The 21,438-nt window shown below is 43.5% G+C and overlaps 1 protein-coding gene across 2 annotated transcripts; it reads left to right on the top strand.

Moving 5' to 3' along the window:
• The first annotated feature begins 654 nt into the window (after positions 1 to 654).
• On the top strand, positions 655 to 21,314 carry robo4 (roundabout, axon guidance receptor, homolog 4 (Drosophila)). Of its 2 annotated transcripts, none has more exons than XM_055046904.1 (19): positions 655 to 858; positions 7,577 to 7,903; positions 9,136 to 9,293; positions 9,516 to 9,636; positions 10,260 to 10,398; positions 11,273 to 11,400; positions 12,713 to 12,828; positions 12,907 to 13,138; positions 13,237 to 13,358; positions 13,774 to 13,945; positions 14,029 to 14,226; positions 14,325 to 14,367; positions 15,612 to 15,724; positions 16,183 to 16,503; positions 16,590 to 16,694; positions 16,770 to 16,905; positions 17,739 to 17,966; positions 18,033 to 18,379; positions 19,355 to 21,314. In XM_055046904.1, exons 1-19 carry the CDS (start codon positions 657 to 659, stop codon positions 19,534 to 19,536), a joined length of 3,390 nt encoding a protein of 1,129 aa, XP_054902879.1. In that variant the 5' UTR covers positions 655 to 656; the 3' UTR covers positions 19,537 to 21,314. The 2 variants fall into 2 exon arrangements, with proteins under 2 accessions (XP_054902879.1, XP_054902880.1); XM_055046905.1 differs by lacking the exon at positions 655 to 858 and adding an exon at positions 5,619 to 5,778.
• Positions 21,315 to 21,438: the final 124 nt, after the last annotated feature.

Raw genomic sequence — 21,438 nt, forward strand, 5'->3', positions numbered from 1 at the left:
ACAGCTACAAATTTTCCTGGCTAGTTGACTGGTGGGAGGCTGGGCTGGCGTCGGGCGCAGGGGGGGCTAGCTGTCAAAAGAAAGCAAAGGAACTGTTGTACGCGTTTCGTCGTCTTCGAGGCTCATTTCTCAACGATACTTGTGTTCAAAAATGTGCGTCCGATTTGTCTTACCTTTGATCAGATTGAATGCTGATTCAATCTAAGTGGGGGTATTCTGCGTTTTTGTTGGGCTTTCGTGGATTTTTTAATTTATTTTTAAAATGAGCAAATCTAAACATCTATTTTGCTTCAAAGCATTTCTCCCGCTGATCTGATTTTCAGAGATGGATCCTCCTCTCTCTTTCCCTTCAATCAATCAAACCAGAAGTCCCATCCGACCAGATGAATGGCGCTCCCCCTCGCCTCTCTCAGCATGGGGTCTGAAACTTGCGTTTGATCACTATTTGGCCCTCCTCCCTTTAACTTTGCTATTCCCTGGAGAAAAAAAAAAAGAAGAAGAAAAGAAACCCACAGAGGAGGGAGACTGGGATGAATGGAACATCTAGACTAACATGAGGAGGAAGAGGAGCTGAAGGAAATGAAGAGCGGGATCTGAACATTTAGCTTCCAGGGACAGGCTGAGGGTTAAACAAGAGTTCGACTTTTCCAGTGAAGATGCTCGTCCGTGGGTGGCTTCTTTGCGTATTCTGCCTTCACACCTCTGCCCGGTACTCACAACAGTGTAAGTTCCACAGCGTTTGTCTAATGGAAGCGGAACTGCTGGACGGGAGCTTAAAGAACCCGCTCACAGAGCGTATCCGTCACAGCGTGGGACAACAGGACACACCTCACAGACACAGGGCACACCGAAGAAAAGGTAAGGCTCAGGGAATACGCCTGGTGAACCAGCCAATAGGAGACTGACGTTGATTCAACTTTGGTTTGATTTGTCCTCGGATACATGACATTTTGAATGTTTCTGTTAATCAAGAAGTAAAGGGATCAGAACAATTTCTTTCAGAGCAAACTTGTCACTAGGCAAAACTGACAGAATTCATTCACTGACATTGTTATATTTGCCAATGTAAAAGTTTCTTCATCAGTTGCAGTTCTCTGAAATCTCAGTTTTTATGAAAAAGTATCTTTAGAAATTGTAATATGAGCAGAACTGTAAAATGCATTAGTCTTTAGCTTTCTTTTGTCTTTTTTTCATATTGAAATCTATTTATTATTACATTTTATGTTGGTTACTTTAGTGAAAATGTAGGTTTTATACTCGGCAACAATTGTTGCCGGTGGGAAACTGAATAGTCTGCATTATACAAATATGGCCTATTTATACATATAAAAAATGTTGTAAGAAAAGTTATGACATGCATAACGTTTTATAACAAAGAATGGTCACATGAGTGTTCAGAAATATTTTAGATACATATTCACTGAATGCCACATCCTGCAGATGTCATTGTTTCAATGTCCCGAGTGACCTTTGACCTGATTTGGTCATTTCACTAATGAGGCAAAGTGAGGGGAAAATGTCGGTATGAACAAACTTGCATCTGAGAGGACATTCCCCCTGTTGCACCAGAACAAGCACAAGAGCTTTGTCCTGAACTAGTTTCAGACACGGCGTCATCTTGTCGTGGTCATTCAGTGAACAGGCCACACTGTGTGGAAAGGGCTGGCTTTTGGGGGGGGGTCAGGGTGGAGTTGGGTTCAACTGTGGGACCGTCAGTGATGTGGAAGACGTCATTTTGAGGTTCTTTCACGTCGAGAAGATCTAAAATATCTGATAGTTTAAGCAGTGAGGGAACAGCAAGCAGAATAAACAGCAAAGCTATGGACACATAGCACAGAGCTGTCTATGTATTATACTAGCAGAAACTGGTTATATTCACTCTTCTAATGATCAAAATATGGATGAAGGGATGAGATTTTCCTTATATATCAGTAGAAGACACTTGAAAGAACGTATGTTCAAAATATTTTATTTATATTTGTTTATTAAAGTATTTTACTGACTTCCTCTTGTTCAGGTTTGTGACTGACATTTACCTCCAGCGTTACAGGCAGGAAGTCAAGAGGTCTGGTCATGTGACCTTTCACACTAGATGCATGAAATTGATACTGCTTAGAGTCGACTCACTGTTATTTTATCCAAAAACTTCAATCATCTGCCAAAAGTCAAAAATCATTTTTTTAGAGCTTCGAGAAGTTAGAAAAAAAAAAAGCCTGGCCACAATTGTTGCCGGTGGGATTAAACGGGTTGATTTAGCCCCATTGGAGGGTTTTCCATCATAAATGGCCTGGTTAACGTCATGCCACAGCATCTCAGTTGGACTCAACTCTAGACTTTGTGAACAAAGTATACTCTGGCTTACGGTCACAAAGTTATGGTCGGACGTTTTCCTTCAGGAAAGGCATGGATGTCATGGAGATCCTGAAGGGGCAGAGCAGCCCATGCTTGAGGCAAGTGAGGCCTACGGTGCTTTATATGTTGCTTTTGTTGCCTCCTGGACGAGCTGTCAATGCACTCTTGGTGTACTCTTTAATGGCCAGCCACGGTAGGGAAGGTTCACCCAGTTCCACGATTCCTCCGTTTGTGAATAATGGGTCTCACTGCGATTAGCTGGAGTCCAAAGGAAGTGTCTTTGTTACCCTTTCCAGGCTGATAAATGCCAGTGACTTCCTTAAATTTCTTTAGCTCAGGTCACAATGAATGTCCTTTCTTTTTCGATCTTTTGCCATGATGTCAGGCAGATGCCATTAAAGTAATTTCTTCATTCTCGGTCGGGCTGGGTGGCCTTAAAACAACATATTGAAGTATGTATTTTACCGTGAACGTTGTTGAAATATCCGTTAGAACTTAATTAAAAGATATCCCGGAAAGACATTCAATGTCTTTTTTTGGTTTTCACGCTCAGGTTTTATCTTCTTCAATTCACAAACGTCAAAGCACTGCGCATGTTTATGTCGACTTGCTTAAAACGCCATTCGTTTTGTCGAATGCTTCACAGATCTCAATGGACTTACGTTACGAACTCACTGTGAAGTCACTGTTTATCACACTCTTCACCACGGCTGACACGTCCTTTCTCTTCCGCAGCCCAATTCCCCATCTTTCGCTCATTTGCTACACTGGCCCTGACCTCGTGGTCAACAGCTCAGAAAAGAGCCCTTCCTTCAGCGAATCTCGGCCTCACAACATTCCCATGGGTTGTTGTTTTGGAAGGCGGGATTCATCCCTCATCCTTTCTAAAGCTTTTGTTGCCGCCTGAAAGCTGGCTGATGCCGAGACCATCAAGCCCACGTTGTTGGATCAATATAAACATCCATCACTTAGCCTCGCTCCTTTCTACGCCTCACAATGAACAGTTCACTACACAATGCTTTGTTTGTGTGAGCCATTGGAGGGAATGAACTAGTGGTAGTTCACTTATTTCTGGGTCACCCTAGAAGATTTTGTTTATCAGGAGGAGCGTTACTTTTGTGCCGCATGCGCTGCAGTTGCATCCAGACTCGTCAAACTTTTTTTTTTTTTTTGCGTTGTTAGCATTAGCATTATTTTGTGTTTGTGATTTGAGTTTTATTAGAACGTCGGTGGCAACCAACGCAAAATTGTGAAGTGAAAGGGAATTGATATAGTTTGGATTGTGTATATATATCCTGGAACCATGACAAAAAAAAAAAAAGATGAATAATTGGTCAATCAACTACTATTGTTGAAAGAAAGCGACAAGAATCCAATTTTTGGATTGGCTCAGATCAAAACTGACGTATTACATGGAGACATATCTCAGAATACCTGCAGCGTCACCAAACAGCGGTCCGACAAAGTTCTAACGTTGAGGTCCATAAAATGCACATCACAACTTTCAAGCTTTTATATGCTCGTCCTCCATTGTATTATTTTCCTTCTCCTTAATGCAATTCAGCTTAGTTATCCAACTTCACCTCACAACCAGGGTATTCTCATGGCACTTTACAGAAAAAGTCATTTCAGTCCAATCGCAGACGCATTCCCATTGTTCCTAATGATCAAACAATGCACTAAGCTCAGTTCATCATTAAAAAGTTTGCATCTAAGCAGTTTGCACCAAGGCATGCAGCGACAGTGGAGAGGAAAAACTCCCCATGTACAGGAACAAGCCTCCAGCAGAACCGGAACCCGGCTCGGTGCGAGCGGCCACCTGCCACGACCGACGAGGGGTTTGAGATCCGAAAAGAAGAAATTGAAGAACTGCTGCAAGGTTCATTTCTATGTTAATAAAAAATAAAATGTTGATGGCAGGAGAGGGAGAAGGTTTAACTGTCGGCAGCGTCGTCTCAGCCGATGCTCTCCTCGAGGAAGGAGCCACTGCTACACAGAAAAACAGACCAGGCGTACCCTCATCATAAGGATCAGGCCAACCTAACCCTTAGGATGAGGCATTAGAGGCAGAGCCAGGGTTACTCCCAAGCAAAGCATTCCTGTGTTGCATGAAATCCAAATAAAATACACTTAGGTATATGCAATAAAGCATGCAAGACACTGGATGTAAACCAAGTCATGTTGTCATTTCTATTGTTTTCATGTCCTGTCCTTACTCCACAGCTGTGTGAATTCAAACAGCACACAAAAATCATTAAAACACACGCATTTGCACATAACAGTTTAAAGAAGAGCTGGTTTAAAACTCAAAAGCCTTAAAACGCGCCGTGGTGTGTGGACGCAAAGTAACAGACTGTGGAGAAAATGTCCAGGGGCAGGAGACCGTGAAATGCAAACAAATCAGATGAACTCCGACATGAAGTGCCTCGTAAGGGCTGACATATGGCGGGGCTGAGAGATGCACCGTTTCCCTCTATTGTTGGAGAACAAACGGGCCAAGAAGCGTCCTGCCTCGTACAGTGATGGTGGCAGAGCTGCTCCGACAGAAACAAACCAAACAACAGCAGAAAGTTCAACACATCTGCTGCTCAAGTTTTCATTATGTGGCTGTGATAAAAAATGATATTAATTATGTTATTTAATTATATTAAATTAATAGTGAGACTAAACCTGTTGTGATTTTACAGTTCAAAATCAGACCAAAAATCCTTTTTTCTGGTCTGATTTTGTGGACTTTGAGTGGTTTATTATTGCTGCTGTGACCCAGCAGATATAACATCAGACAAGAAAACAAACTGTTAGAGCTCAAACTCAGCTTGTTCAACTTCTTGCATGTCCCTTCTGAATGAATTTGTCCTGGTTAGTTTCAACTAGTTTTACACTTTCATTTCAATCGGGAAGCTCTAAAACCATATGCACGACCAAAGCAGAAGGGAATGCATCAGAGGCTCTGAAGCTTGACATGCATCCTACCGGAACCTGCACGCTGTTTTTCAAAATAAAGGCACAAGACTCGCTGGGACAATAAAAAGACGAACGGGCTTGATTATCTCACCTCGTCGACAGTTCAGTGAGACACGACCGCACAAGGGTTGAAACGTTCAAAGCAATGTATCGCTTCTTGCTGTGAACCACGCCGGCCGGCGCCTTTTATTTTGAAACGGAGGCAAACCGGAAGTTGTTGACTGCGCGTCGAAGAGACTGTTTAGCTTTTGACGCTCTTTTCTCTCCAGGAGCGCCAAGTCAGGGGGGGTTAGTGGGAGAGAGTTTGTCCGTAAGTCTCAACGAAGACGAGTTAAATCCCAGCCGGACCTGAGAGTCCAGATAAAGAGTCTCAGATCATATTTTTACTGTTCAGGCCCCTAAACATGAGCCAGAGTGTTAGAACATGTCTAGTCGTCGCGCTGTTTGGGTCCCTGCTCTCCGGTAAGTTCACAACAATAATGGCATCATTTTTCTCTAAAGTCAATTTTGATTTTATTTTATTTGCTTCGCGTGTCTGTGTGAAGGACTTTTATCTATCTATCTATCTATCTATCTATCTATCTATCTATCTATCTATCTATCTATCTATCTATCTATCTATCTATCTATCTATCTATCTATCTATCTATCTATCTATGAATTATTCAGATGCATTTTGATGCATCATACTTCATTGACAGTCTGCCTGAAAACTTCAAAAAGAGGCGCAATTTACCTCCCTCAGGTTTTCCAGAGCCGTTCCTAAATGAAACAGGGCCCCAATCCGCACTAGGTTTAGGGAACCATCTGTTGAAAGAATGGTTTTATTTATTATCCGAGTTTAAAGTCGGCGATCGTTCCCCTGTTCGTAGTAGTCCTGTGAAATGATTTATCAAAGTAAGGTGTGCCCTGCTGGTTTCCAATCTTCTTCCTCTGACCGATGATGGAAGAGTTATATTTTCATTTATTTTTGAGCCGTGCGAAAATAATGGCTGACACTGTCGCTTCCTGTTTGAAGTGTTGTAAACCGTAAAGGAAGTGGAAATGCTTCTAGTGTGTCGGATGCGATGGGATGAAAAAAAGTCTTCCTAAATACTCTTTGGTTTCTTCAGAGTTCTGCGGTGCGTTTTGTTTGACTTGACGTTCCTGAGGCCCGCTGGTTCCCCGGTTTCCTCTCATGTCAGGAAGCCTATCACAGTCTTCCTGTTTCCTGCAGCGTGGTCATCCATGGGAAGTCCCGACAATGGCATTCCACCGGCGCTGGCTGCAAATAGCCATTGTTTGGGAGTAGCTGGGGTTTGGATGTGTTAACTGGAGACATTTTCTTATTGTGAACCATGAACTCAGAGATGTGCAGCTCTGATGGCTGTTTGGGTGCGACAAACTGACCCCGGTCAGTATATGAGCTCAGTTCAACCAGCAGGTCAGGTGGCATGGATTGAGCTTTTAGGTCCATGCTGTCCAAACTTTTTGTCAGGTGGGCAAAAATCATCAAGCAGAAAGTCAAATTATTATTATTATTATTATTATTAAATCCACCTTTTCCCCTGGTTTGCTTTTTACCTGCTTAACTCTAAATTAAACATACATCATTTTTTTTAATGCGAATAAAGCAGTTATTGTAAGAAAGAAACGCGTGCATGTGTGCCTAAATTCAAACGGTGTCCAGTTTGCAAGTTCGAAAGACGAATGCTTTGTGATGCACCTAAGAAGATTTAATTAGTCATTAATAATTTAAATAGAATTAAAAAAAATAATAAGAATAATAAAAAACATCTCCCATCTTTTCAAATTAGTAACTTTCTTGAATTTCAGTAGGGGGGAGGGGGACGCACGAACCCACTCCATCAGCCACAAATGGACTTTGGATACCTTTGATTTAATAAGTATGCAAATTTTTTTTAAAGAGTCAGTGTTGGGGCCTTTGGTGAGCTTTATATCATATTTTATTTATTTCTCCCCAAACTAGTTTTAGAGTTGTAGATTTATTTAGTTATTTATTTTTAAATTCAGATTTTTATCAAGTATGTAAATATGTATAAAACGTACTTCTATAACTTTTTGTGTCTGTATTAAATATCAACAACTCAAAGAAAACATTTTTTCAGGTGAATGACTACTGATTAAAGCAACAAAGTGTGCCAGCTTTACAGATCGCTTTGTGCTCGAGTTGCTTCTCATGACATGTTTCACATATAAATAAAATATAGTGTTATTTATACTTTCACAATCATCTGCGTCACCTCTGTGACCCCTGCAGGTAGCAGAGTCCGGGCCGAGGAGACCGAACCCCGTATAGTCCACCACCCCTCCGACGTGGTGGTGAGGCTGGGCAGCCCCGCCACGCTGTCCTGCCGCGTGGACGGCAGCCCCAAGCCGACCATCGAGTGGCTGCGGAACGGTCAGCCGCTCGGGACGGACAAGGGGGACGGCCAGGCGGTCCCCATGGTTCTGTCAGGGGGGAGCCTGTTCTTTCTAAATGTGGGAGGGGGCCAACGTGGCCAGACCCACGAGGGCGTCTACGCCTGCGTCGCCACAAACAGCGTCGGCAAGGCGACCAGCCGCAACGCCTCGCTGTATATCGCAGGTGAGATGGCGAGGGGTCTTAGCTGCAGCGGTAAACCGCTAATAAACTGAAATAAACATACATTTTACCCAATAACATTTCAAAACAGTTATGTGTTACATCATATGACAAATATATATATATATATATATATATATATATATATATATATATATATATATATATATATATATATATATATATATATATATATATATATATATATATATATATATATATATATGCTTTTTCATATATATAGCTTTTTCATTCAGTTTTTTTAATACTTGGTCCACAGTTGGTTGTTATTTTATCTATTTAAAATTATTTGTGGGATGGATTTTGGGGTTTTGGATTAGAAAAAAAGTGCTGTTTTCATTTTCTGCTTGAATTAAGTATTTTATGAGCTAGAAGAAAACCCCAACAAACAGGTAGCTCCACTTCAGACAGTTTGTAGTAACCGACAAACTCTAAAACTTGAGCCGTGAAGTTTCTGACAAAAGGAGACAGAATCTCAAAATCTTATTATCTCAAGACAATATAACAGTAAACCGTCTCAATACGAAAACAAGCTCCATGTTGTTGTTTTTTTGTCATATGATGATATAATAAAGTTTTGGCAGCACATTGAGTTCAAGACCTTACAAATTAATCTAATGCGATAACGAGGCTGCCAATGCAGAAATGTCTAGCTGAGATTTCTCCATATACTCAGAGAATAAAACTAATTTATAAATGTATAATAAAACTGTTATTATGCCACAAAAGCTCCAAATCTTCTCTTTAGATAACAAGAATATAGATAGTTTACAAAATGAGGTTGACTATTTATGTTGAAATACCAAGAGAATCATATTGAGCTCAGGATTTCACTGTCTCAGTATGGCACATCGACACTGAAATCATGTGAAAATCAACTAAAATTACATTAAATATTTGCCAGTATGTGTCTAAAATGGACCTTAAAATCTGACATTTTGAAAAGGACAATTTTTAGAAGATTAAATTGATCAGGTATGTGTGTTTCAGCATCAACTCAGTGCTTCAGAGATAATTGTTTTAGGGCAGGCGGGTATAATGAAGGCATTCGCAGGCAGAACGCAGTTACTGTGAGTCCAAAGTTTCACGCAAGACGGTGTATTAACTGAAATGTTGGGGACCACTGCATTAGGTCCCTGACAGAGTTTCAGGGCCAGAGCGAAGCCCGTTGTTCTGATCCAGCTCGGTGTAAATGTGTCTCCGTGTTCCTGCAGCCCTGAAGCAGGAGTTTAGCGTCCAGCCCAGCGACGCCGAGGTGGCAGAGGGGGAGGTGGCTGTTTTAAACTGTGGCCCACCGACGGGACATCCAGAACCTAACGTCATCTGGAAGAAGGACGGTGTCCCCATCAGCAACACGGACCACCACTACACTGTAAGCAGCTGCTTTGATTATGGAAACGTGTGAATATGTTTTCATCCTGAGGTTCGTGATTCCAGGGCAGAGTTTTGACTGATCCTCACACAGAAAAAAACAAATGGATCACAATCTGTAAAAGCAGTCCCTGCGTCCATGTGCTCCATGCTTGACGGTGGAAATAAAATGATCCACAGATGCTGTAGCTAGTTGATCTGTGCTGCTTGCTTTGCTCTGCAGAAGCTGAGTGGGAAGCTGATCATCGCGCCTGCAGAGAAGAGCCACTCTGGCTCATACGTGTGTGTGGCCCGGAACATCATGGGAGAGAGGCAGAGCAGGGCGGCTCGGCTCTCTGTGCTGGGTGAGGCCCGATGAGAACAACTGGGCTGAAGGCCCCGACATGCTTCATCCGACGCGGAACAGCTCACGCATTCGCTCACACCTTTCATACAACAGGGCAGACCACTGGGGGACACCTCCCCGCTTCGGTATACGTCGCCCCACGTCCCGTGTTTTGCTTTTACCAAACGGTCGTGGAGCTCGCGCCACACTTTCACAGTGAGCAATGACTCTATAATTTCCATCCAGGGGTCATTCACCATTTCCCAGTCTTATTTTCAAAGGAGATTTGATACCAACACCGTGGTCTGAGCATATTTCCACATTAAAAAACCGCAACAAACTTCTGTCCAATCACACCACACTTTGCACGGAGCTCTGTTGAAGCCTCGTGTTGAGTTCGGCTCTCTGCAAACCAAATGACACAGTTTTCTGTGGCAATGAGAGATGATTTCAGCACTTTGGATGAAGTATGTTGTTAAGCTCTACCTTTTTTTTTTTTACTTCATTTGGGTTCCTTTTTAACCCCCCAATGGGGAAAAAAAAATACCTCTCTCTTCAAACTTGTGACATATTTACACTGACTGGGGTTTTTGCTGTAGCACTTAAAGCAATTCACCAGGTTTCTTCTTTTATCTGCCGCAGGTAAGCCTGTGTTGGTGCTGAAGCCAGAAAACGTGTCGGTGAGGACGGGAGAGTCTGCCCATTTCTACTGCCAGGCTAGAGGGGACCCTCCTCCTACCGTGGCCTGGAGCCGAGAGCAGGGGCCACTTCCCAACGGCAGGTAGACCGCCCTCCGTCTACTTTGACATCTACTGGACCAACACTGTGTGCTGGTCCAGTGTTGGACTCTGTCCAGTGTCTGGCCTTCGTCAGTGACTGTTGGGATACACCCAGACCCACATGTGACCTTTAACCCAGTATGTATAAAATGAAGGAATGAAAGAAGAGAGCATCTGCGCTCCATATTGTTGCAGTCCAGTGTATTTACCTTCCTTATAAGTTGGATGAATTTGAATAATTTACCTTCGTAATAGATGAATTACTATATTTGTGACGTTCAATGCTTTCAGTTTGTCATTTGGGGAATGTAAAATGTGCAGGTCCTTGGATGGAGTTTTATTATTTTCCAAACTGTTTCAGTTTACAGAGCAAGAACTCCTTAGGCTCTCAAATCAATTAGGGATGCTACTAAAAGATAAACCAACAAACTAATCAAAAAAGTATATTTATGATTAAAAAAAAATCTTAGGAGGGAAAAACAGTTAAAAAATATATTGGCAGTCTTTGTTGTCGTTCTACTCCTGTTAAATTCACTTTAAATGCTTGTACTCTGGGTATTCACAGGGATTAAGGACCACCACAATCCGTGAATAGCAAACATTTACAAATAATCGAGATCCCTCTAAAAATGTTTGCCAGCTTCCCAAGGTGCAATTTCCTTCAAATATTTATAATTTTTTTTTCGTAGAGCAAAGACATATTTTCTATAAATACTAAACTCTGAACAGGAGGTGGTCCGCTGAATAGCCCGCTAATAGTTGGGATCACAAGTCTCCTCAGACTTGATGGTCTGAAGGTGAAAAGTATGAAGAACATCTGGCTCAGAGTTCTTACTCGAGACCGTCGATTCTTCCCTCTGCACGGTTTGTTTCCAGGTATCTCATAAACCCGGACCAGACTCTGCAGCTCCATTATGTGACGGTGCAGGATGCTGGGAACTACACCTGCACTGCTGCGAATCATGTCGGTGTCGTCACTGCGGTTGCACATCTTCAAGTTGAAGGTGAGCTTCTGTTCTCTTCTTTTACATTTATTTTGCAACTGCTTCATGTTAGAAAATACCTGCAAAAACAGACAAACTTCCCAGAAGCTTGTTTATTATTATGTTATTACTTCATGATAATAAATTCACAGCAGACATGGTGCATGCTAAGAGAGAGCTGGTGCTTTGAAAGCTAACTTGTATTCTGCAGCGCAGATGAACGTGAATTACCCTCATGCTATTAGCTTGCAAGGATGCAACAAAATAAACCAGATTATCATATAACAGTGTTGGGAACAACTGTTCCTTTGAGTTAATATTTGGGATCAACATAGTAAAATGGTCCATTTGCGAGTTCACAGTTCATTTGTGCCGAACAGCGCCTCCTGCAGACCAATCCGCATACTGAACATTTCAGAACGTGATCCTTTCAACCTGACATGGCGCCATTCCAGCTCTATGTCTGTTTCTTCAAGCTAACTTATGATGTTTTGTCAAGCCACATAAAACTAATCCACACACACACACACACACACACACACACACACACACCACACACACACACAGATCTCCGTTATCTTAAAACTAATGTAATCGTGAGGAAGGGAGAAATAGTACACATAGAATCTATATATTTCCAGGATTTATGAGCCTTCATATTTATTATTTACCATTTCAATTATTTCTTGTTTTAATTTGAGTGCAATAAAATATATTTAACAACCTGGCATGTAGTCACACACTAATCCATTTACTTGTTTATTTGACAGGCTGTAAATGCGCTGGCACATTTAAAAATAACACAGTCAAAATAAGCCCATGGCACCAAATGCAGCACTATATGACACGGCACAATTATATAAAAAATCAGTTCCTAGCACAATACAACAATGTGGCATAAATGGGTTGAAATGTTTTTTTGTTTGTTTGTTTTTTGTTCTTCAGGAATTGTGTGGTTGCGTCCATCCATCCTTCCATCTCTCTGTCCGTCTGGGCTGGTGTTTGTCCCCAGCAGTCATTAGGCAGGCGGCTGCTGTTTGACTAAGCAGCAGTGCATTTTCTTCTGCTATAGTCAGGCTAACATTTTGACATGATTAGTTATTTCCATCTAGCTCATGAAAAATGGTTTCCTTGGAATGAAAGTTTCAGTGAGGTCTATCTGATTTAGTCTTCTTTTAAGCCGAGCCGCGACCTGGCTCGGTAGAAATGACCTTCCACAGTCCTCACGATGGGCGAAGTTGCGACTTCTGCTTTCAAGCTAACTGTCGTTTTTTCTCTGTAGACCACTTGATGCTTTCTAACAAATGTTAATATGAAACATTGGCTGTTGCAGAGGCTCCAAGCACTGAACAGAAAGACTTCCACAGGGAGCTGTCAGCCTTACGAGTGACTCTGGAGAATCTCACCATCATCGCCTCGGAGTCCAACGTTTCCCTCGTCCAATGGAAGGTATGCGAATCCTGTTTTAGAGCTTTGTGGGTGGAGTGTATGAGTGTTTGATCTGTGTTTGGTGTTTCCTGTGACCAGCTTCAGTCCCTTCCAGCTCAGCCGCACTACCTCGACGGCTTTGAGGTTCTTTATCGCCCCCTGCTGCCCGTCAGCTCAGACTGGGCAGCGCTGAGGGTCTCGCCGCCGGGCTTCCAGGCTCAGGTCGGCCCCCTGAAGAGGGGCTATAAGTACGAGTTCAAAGTTCGTCCTTATGGGAGCAGCCTGTACGGAAGGGAGAGCAACACTCGGCATCTCCGAGTCCCTGAGAGAGGTGAGGGAAAGCTGGCTTCAGAAGCCCTCACCTGCACCTTTTCCTCTGCTTTTAGCCACCAATCAAACTATATTTAATTGGTGCCGCTTTTCGTGCAGTGCCCAGTGCGCCCCCTCTGGCCGTGTCCATAACGGTGAACCATGAGCAGAACAACACCGTCCATCTGAGTTGGGAGCCTCCTCCTCCCGACAGCCGCAACGGCGTCGTCCAGGGCTACCAGGTGACCGCTTCGTCTGATTCCTCTTCATCCATCGACAAACGCGTCATCAGCTGAGGACTGTTCTTCTTTTTTACCATCACATGTCATTTCTTTCTTCCTCGCTGCCCTACCTACTTCCTCTTAATATTCCTTTCTTCTTTTCTTCATTAGTTCCTTTGTTTTTTCCTTCCTTCATGTCATTCTATAGATACTTTCTTCTTTGTTTCCCTCTGTCCTTTTATCCCTTCTTGCTTTCTTCCCTCCTTTTTTCCCCTTCCTTTCCAAGAGTGAGCTTTTTCCAGAGTTTGCTGCTGATCCCAATCCAGTTAGGAAACATTCAGCTTTGCTGTTTTACCTGAGAATCATTCTAAATCGTGTTAGCAGTGTTTTTGAGACCACGAGCTTCATCTCATAAATGTGTGAGCTGCTCCTTTAGGTTTGGTGCGTGGAGTCCGACGAGCAGCAGTACCAGAACTGGACAGTGGACAGCGGCCAACACAGCCTGGATATCTCCACACTGGAACCCGGGAAGCAGTACTGGGTGACCATGGCAGCGGTGAACGGCGCTGGAGTGGGAACGCTCAGCGATCCTCACGGATTTGTCATCAGTGAGACCAGCAGCTTTTTCAGCTAATTCCTCCATCCTGTTCCTCTCTGTATCTGCCCACTCAGGATGTCTGTTTTTACTCAGAGCCACAGCTAGGGGGCGCCTCAGACCCAGACAGCCACAAACAGGATGCGTTTCCCGTGCTGGCCCTCCTCCAGGACCCGGTGCTGATTGGCAGCGTTGGCGCCCTCTTGTGGTGTCTTCTGATGATTGCAGCTGTTTTCCTGTTCAGACGCCACAGCAGCGCGGGTCAACTGTCACCTCACCACAGCAAGGCCAAAGGTGACTTTTCAAAAAATATTGACCGTGTGCTGGAGGCCGATCTTTCTAAAAAAAAACAAGAAATTGTGTCTTTATTTATTTGCCATTTTTCTCCCCAGGTCTGCGCAGATTGGCCAGTGAAGATCTTATCATCAAACACAGGTGAAAGTTAAACAGCATCATGTAGATTACACGTGTAATAAGAGATGAGCAAAAATCAGCTTTCTACTTGGACTTTTAACAGAATATGTTTAAAATAAAACAGTTTATATAAATCAGTAGGGCTGCATAATTATATCGATTACATGATATTTATAATTTTTTTGTCCACCCTCGGAATGTGTCAATTTTTCATCCGGGAGTATCGATACGCTAAACCATGGTGTTCCCGCCTCCTTGAGTCTCACTTTCAGCTTGTGCTTTAAGTGCACATGATAAACTACACACCACCTTTTTGATTGTGTTAATAGCCCAAGTAAAACCAGAGTTATGCTAAAATAAGTAAACCATATTTTTTCAGAAAGTCAGAGAAATGTCAAAAACCGGCTTTTCCTGTTATGTGAAAGGGAATGAACTTCCAAACATAAAAAAACAAAACTCAACATTAGATTCCTTTGTTCTTGGAAATCTCAAATCGTCAATAAATAACGATAGGCTGTATTTTGTTGCTAAGAAACGAAGTAAAGTGACAGAGAAGCGGAAAAGGAGCAGCGGCAAAAGCGACATTAATGCAAAGTTTGGATGTTGGAGCGACAGGTGGCATCAACTTGGTAATTAGTTTTTAGCTTTAGTGGTTTCTGTTCTGTACATCAAGGATTATGTGAAGAATGAACACGCAGCAGGCAGTGGTTTTGTTTTGAGCTGGAAAACAAAGAGGGGAAACCAGCAGCTGATCGATCATTTTTACTAGTATCAGAGACTGAGAGGACGGTGAGATCCCGGGGGTCTGAGAGGCAGCTACTCAGAGACCCCAGCAGGCGGCGCTGTGCAGCTGCAGGGAGTTGATCACTATGCAGCTAGCAGTAAACAGCTTACAGCCACGGCTAACTCTGGGAGCCAAGGAGAAAAAGCCTTTTCCCTTTAGTCCAAAAGACTTTTTTACTCCAAAATGCAGCTGCAGAATGTCCAAAAGAAAAACAGAAGTGCAAACATTTGCATATTGAGAGTCTACAAAGGCTGAATTCAATGTCTTTGTGCAATGGCAATAAAGTAAGTCTAACTCTTGCTAACATAGTTTCTATTTTTCTTCTTTTTTATGAAGTCCTGATTACTTCTTCTGATGTGATGTTATGAGAAAATACTTCTAATTATTGTAACTATATATAAAAATCATATCAAAAACTTGTTTTAAAGTCCCTGTTGATGTATCGTTTTTCTTCAACCAAATCTACCTTTCTGTCGTGCAGGATGGCCGCTCCAGATTCTCCGTGGACGTCCGGTGGCTGGCGGCCGCCCTTCAACCAGAAATACCAGGACTTGTGGGCCCAAGGTCACAGGCATCCTGGGATCAGGAGCACCAGTAAGCGACACACACACGGCTGAGAGCACGTGTGCGTTTCGTTCAAACAGTTTCGTTTGAACGAAACGGATATTTAGCTGATATTCAGAGGGGTCCAGTATTTTACGTGGTAATCGTCATTGTATGAGACATTGCATTCAGACAGAAAAATTGAGACGAGCGAGGAGAAAAAAAAATTCATCACAACTAATGTTGTCATAACAGTTTTTAACTTTAATTTTCTTCCTGATGTTGTTATTGAAGTTTAAATGAAACAGCAGATGGGATTGTTTGTCGTTTAGCATTTGGGTTTTTTTCTTTGCGTATATGGGAAACTTGAGTTTAGTCGCTTAAATGTGCCGAGAAAATACAAAAAAATAAATTGTAATAATGTAAATCAATATAATATAAAATATTATAATAGAGTATAATACAATATAATTTAAAAATATAGTATATTATAATTTCTGTTCGTCCAGGTCTTCCAGTCTCGTCCAAGCAGGACGGCAGGGTCGTGGACTCAGCTGTCCCCATGGTGACCGACAGCTGTGGAGTCTACGGGACGTTTTATGTGGACCTGAAGGGCAGCAGCCTGAAGACCTTCAGCAGCCCCGGACGCTGCTCTAAAGCGCCTCACGCCTTGCCTGTCCAGCAGGGGGCGGAGACGATCCAGATCTTCACCCAGCCCGACTCCAAGTCGTCGTCCCTCAGCAGCCAGGAGGCTCTGCCCTGGAAACAGGCCATCCGTCCTCAACCAAAGATGGGCGTGCTGAGGGAGAAGAAACCCCACGGGAAGCCAGGTGGTGATGCTAGCATTTATTTTTTGGGGGGTGGGGTTATAGTGTGATTTTTGATTCCGGTTCATTCTGACCCGTCTTCTCTGCAGAGCTGCACGCAGTGAACAGCGTACCGGTCCTGTCATCCAGAACCCAGGCCGGTCCCTCCAGAAGCTGCAAGCAGAGACTCAGCCACGTACCAGCAGGACGCCACGGTACACAGATGTTGTGCTTCTGTCGCACACAGGACGGTGCTGGAGCATCATCATGACTTCCTTCACTGTGTTCAGGTGGCGCTGCGCAGGGCGGGGAAGGAGCTGCTGGTTCCCGCTTTCTGCATTGCTCTGCCTCTCTGCACTTAGTGGACCTGCTGCCCCCCCCACCGCTGACGACCGCTGACAGAAACACCCTGTCGTCAGACGAGGGGTAAGACACGTCAGCATGGTCCAGATAAAAATGACGGAACAGCGAGGAAGTCAGAATAGTCAGAAAATTTCGCCAAAATACAACTTCTGTTTTTTTGTTTTCTAAAATGTTATGACCTGCTTTCATTTGCATTGCTTACAAAATGTTAGCATGAACACACGTTATTTTGATAAAATGACAAGTCAGTTTCTTAGCACCATGTCAACCAGCTGCTCAAAGCCGACCACCTGTCTGGAAGCTAGTTATCACCATTGATGTGATAAAGAAAGCTGGAAGGAAAAAAATATATATTGCCGTTAAAGCTGCAGCCAGGAGGAGGGTCTTTGTGCTCCTTGCTCCCTGCTGCACTACACCTGGTTTAACCCAACCTAGCCTGTGACAAATTCTAAGCATGGCCACTGATGATAAGTTGTTTCTCCACCAGCAGCACATTTAGCAGCGCGTACACGTGTTTGACAGCGCCAGCACCCTCCTCCTGAGTCTGATTTCTTCTTTTTGAATGGGAACCACAGCACTGAGAGGAGATGAAGAAACTCCCATCTTCTCACAGATGATCTGTCTCATACGTGTATGCCGTCACGTGGTGACAGTTGGAACAAACACGGAGAAAAAATGTTGAATAAGCTACATACTGCAGCTTTAACGGAAATAAAAGTAAAAAACAAAAAAATAAGTCCTTTCAAAAATATGGGGAACCAACTATAATGAGAGTTCACAAAACGAACTAAAATTACCTGGTAGAACTTAATTAATAGAGTGCTTAGCTGCAAGACATGTCAACCGTTTTCACTCTTACAGATTTCATGTTGTTTGTTTTTTCTAACTGTGTTCAGTTCCAGTCATTCCACAAAGCTGACAGAGGACCTGGGCTCCATCCCATCAATTAGTCCTCCATCAGGTTACCATGGACAAGCAGGACCCAACAAGCACAGCGGCGCCCCCTACAGCCACCTGTCTGCTTCGTCTTACTCTACGTTAATGGAGGCTGAGCAGAGTCCTTCCCTCACGGCGCAGGAAGCCACTGAGTACCTGGAGCTCAGTCCTAACCCAGAGAGATACAGGTAGGGATGTTTTACTCCTCGTTCTCTCCAGATGTGTGTCCTGACGGTCTGCCTCTGCGTCAGCAGCGTTCTGCCAGAGCAGCGTCCCTCCCTGCCCCACAGCTTCACCTCCACCCTGGGGAACACGTGTGGGCCAATCAGCTCGGCCGAGTCGGAGGACGGCGCGGCCGCCGGAGCCCGGCCGCTGCCGGCGGCGCTGCGTCATTCCGGCCTTCACAGCTCGCCGTCCTCCTGCTACAGTGACTGGGACAGCTCCCTGTGGAACACCTGGAGCTCGGCCATGGACAGCAACATGGACAGCAACCGCACCAGCCTCATCAGCTCGGTGGACAGCTGCTACACCAACGACAGCGCCGCGTTCGCTCGCCTGCTGGCCGCGACCGCAGAGACCATGAGTGCAGCCTCGCTGACGGGTAGGAGGGAGAGGGGAAGTTAGTGGACACACACACAAGCTCACCTGCGCAGACACACACATAAATGTAACTCAGACGTATAACGGTACACAAAATAAATCACTTTTGCGAGCTTTAATCAGCTGCAAACAATGAATCTTTTGAAATCAGTTTAATTTATTGTGGTTCTCAAACCTAAAAAAAAAAATAATAAAAGTAGAAAATGAGAACTGACTGGAGGTTCGGCTGGAATTTTCCCCATAAGTAAAGCAGAAAGCAGACATTTCTACTTTATATTACACAACTACTAAAACCATTTAAAAACCTCTCGACATTCCAACAACCGAGTGACCCAGCTGTACTCGAATGCAGCATGCATGGCTGTTGCTGGATGTGTGCTGGATAGATCTTCTTCACCTGACTGAAGAAGATGAAACCAAAGATCTCACAGTTTGCGGTGCAAGATGTGATTTATTTGTCTCTCCTCTAGATGGCGCCACTCAGCCGTGATGGCGCCATCGAGACAGACAGCAGCACTTCAGTCCACCTGCCTGCAGTATTAGATTTCACGTTTCTATTAAAATTTCTACTTTCCACTCCAGAATCAGCATAAACCAGAACAACAGTTGATGCATCTGATTATTTAAACGACCATAACTCGTTCGTATGTATATGCATTTGTGCACATGCCTGCTGCTTGAAGAGAGATGAATTCATTCCGATTCCTGCTCCCACTTATTTAAAATCTTTCATCAAACTGAAGTCTCAGATTTCTGCCCCTCTTTGTCACCTCATCCATCACTCTGCCCGTTCCCCACAGGATTCATTCCGTCCGTCAAACTCTCACTTTCGGCTCTTCTCCGCCGTGACTAAAACCACCTTAACTTCTGCTGACACGTGGCTGAACGGCCACTGCTTCTTTCATTTTATTCTCGTGAATCTTTTTGAGTCGGGTCGACGTCCTCAGCGCGGATTGTTGTCTTGTTCTGTGTTCAGACTTCTCGCCGCCGGCCTCCCCCCTCAGCGCCTTGTGCCCGTCGTTCTGTTCAGACGGCGACGCCTTCAGGGAGCTGGAGCCCATCCCCGCGTGGGCCTGGAGCATGGCCTGGGTGGAGGAGATGGACGCGCCGTACGGAGCTCACTATCCCAGCAGAAACACGAGGCCCTTCAACACTTAGAGGTTCTGCTGGGACCGTGTCAGTGAGGACAGAGGGAAACTCTCTGGATTGACCCGACGCTGCAGGTGGAGCGTTTCACCAGCCGGGTTCTGAAGATTCATTAGGAGCATTTCACTGACACTTCCACTGGAGATGCAAGCCTCATGCAGTTTGTAATAGTTTTCTTTTTTTTTTTTTTTTACCTCAGGGCACTTTAGCTACTACTTTGAATCTTTGAAATGACTTTCATGGTGCTGTGGAAGTTTTTTCTTTTATTTTTTATTCGAATTGTTTTCCCTGAAAAGGAGCATAATGAGACATTTCCCTGGGGAGGTTCTTAGCCTGGTTGTTCTCAAACGCCCAGAGAGAGATGCAGCGGAGACGGTGGAGAGAGACAGTCTCAGAAAAACGCGCTTCTTGTTTTCATGTGGGTCTTTGCAGGATTTCATCAAGACTGCGGTTGGAATCCATTATGGCATTACGGTTTTCTTGTGGTTGAATGAAAAGGATCGTATTCATGAAAAGGTTATTTGAAGAATTTTGAACGTGTTCCTAACCGTTGTCTTTTCTATTGTCTTTGGCACTTCTCTGTATGCTGATAATGTCCTAATTGCACAGTAGGCGTTGGCAGATACCCAGTCATTAAAGTTAGCAAAATAAATGCTATGTATATGTTTGAAAGTTTGATCAGAAAGAAAGAAAAAAAAACACCATCAATGTGTCAGAATCCCTCATATTTAATAACTATTGACAATCTGGACGCTGTCACTCACCTCTTAGTTTCTCGTCAGTCATTCGCTCTCTGTTTGAGAGCATGCTGCTCCAAAACAAGTTGACTGCTAATCAGGCTACTATTGTAATCACACTGTGTAGCTTAACACATGCAGTTCTGACATTTGTTTCTGAACTACTTTTTGTTTCGACCCATCCAGCCAGGGCCACTTTGTCCGCAATGCTAGGCTATAACGTGTTTTGATACGACTCGTTGATAACTTGGATTGCTGGTCCAGCTCGTTGTGTGTGTGCAGACAGAAGAAGCCGTCCTGCTCCATGAAATCCAGTGGCACATATTCAAGATGCAGTGAGAGCAGCTCCCTGCACTGCAACCTGTGTCTGAGCACAGCGGGCAGAGTTAAATCGCATGACACGCACACACACACACACGCACACACACACACACACACACATACACACACACAGGAAGCCCCCAACAGGACACTTCAGTCTCTCTATTACACACTCTCTGAATGTCAGAGTAAAAAGTGCAAAGGGCTTAAACTCTAAGTAGAACATTCTGATTTGTTCAACAAAATGGTTGGGTAAAAACTGTCTTATGGTTTTGTAAGCCCTGCAAAAGAAAATCAGCTATGATTGTAAAACGTGAAAGGCCTCCAGGGTCTGTCTGGAGTTGAGTCTGACATGTTCACAGACTGTAGACCAACAGCAGGTATCAGGAGCTGCGATCTAGATGCCAGGAGTGAATTGCAGCGACTCTTCTGGTAAATACATTTTTTTTAATGATTTTATAAAGTTTACATTATTCTAAAGTGCACATTTTCCTTATTAGAGATATAAACATTTAAAGTGTAATAAAGAGTTTAAATGACTGCTGTTGGGAGTATTTTTGTGTATTTAGAAGCAGATCTATTTGAAACTCGGGCTTTGCACCCAGACAGATGCGTTTTTACTAATAGTAGAAAACTTTAACATTTAGGAGAAAAAATCTGCTTTGTATTTTGTACATCTTGAATTAAAATGTGATTTTATAATATGAAATAAAAAGAAAATGTATCTTTTAATCTGAGAAGAAGTTTGTTCACTTGACTACAGTTAAGTTGTTCGGTAGCGAAACTGCTACTGAATAGAACTTTGAACTTTCAGAGCGCAAGACGTGCGGCATTTTGATTTACATACTAAAGAACT

The sequence above is a fragment of the Poeciliopsis prolifica genome, unplaced genomic scaffold (assembly GCF_027474105.1).
Source record: "Poeciliopsis prolifica strain line A6 unplaced genomic scaffold, Auburn_PproV2 SCAFFOLD024, whole genome shotgun sequence".
Classification (NCBI taxonomy): domain Eukaryota; kingdom Metazoa; phylum Chordata; class Actinopteri; order Cyprinodontiformes; family Poeciliidae; genus Poeciliopsis; species Poeciliopsis prolifica.

Excerpts from the sequence above, each read along its gene's own strand:
- robo4 (XM_055046904.1), top strand. The coding sequence starts at position 657 with ATGCTCGTCCGTGGGTGGCTTCTTTGCGTATTCTGCCTTCACACCTCT. Across the intron at positions 859-7,576 it reads CAGGGCACACCGAAGAAAAG|GTAGCAGAGTCCGGGCCGAG; the intron begins GTAAGGCTCAGG and ends TGACCCCTGCAG. Across the intron at positions 11,401-12,712 it reads TGCACATCTTCAAGTTGAAG|AGGCTCCAAGCACTGAACAG; the intron begins GTGAGCTTCTGT and ends TGGCTGTTGCAG.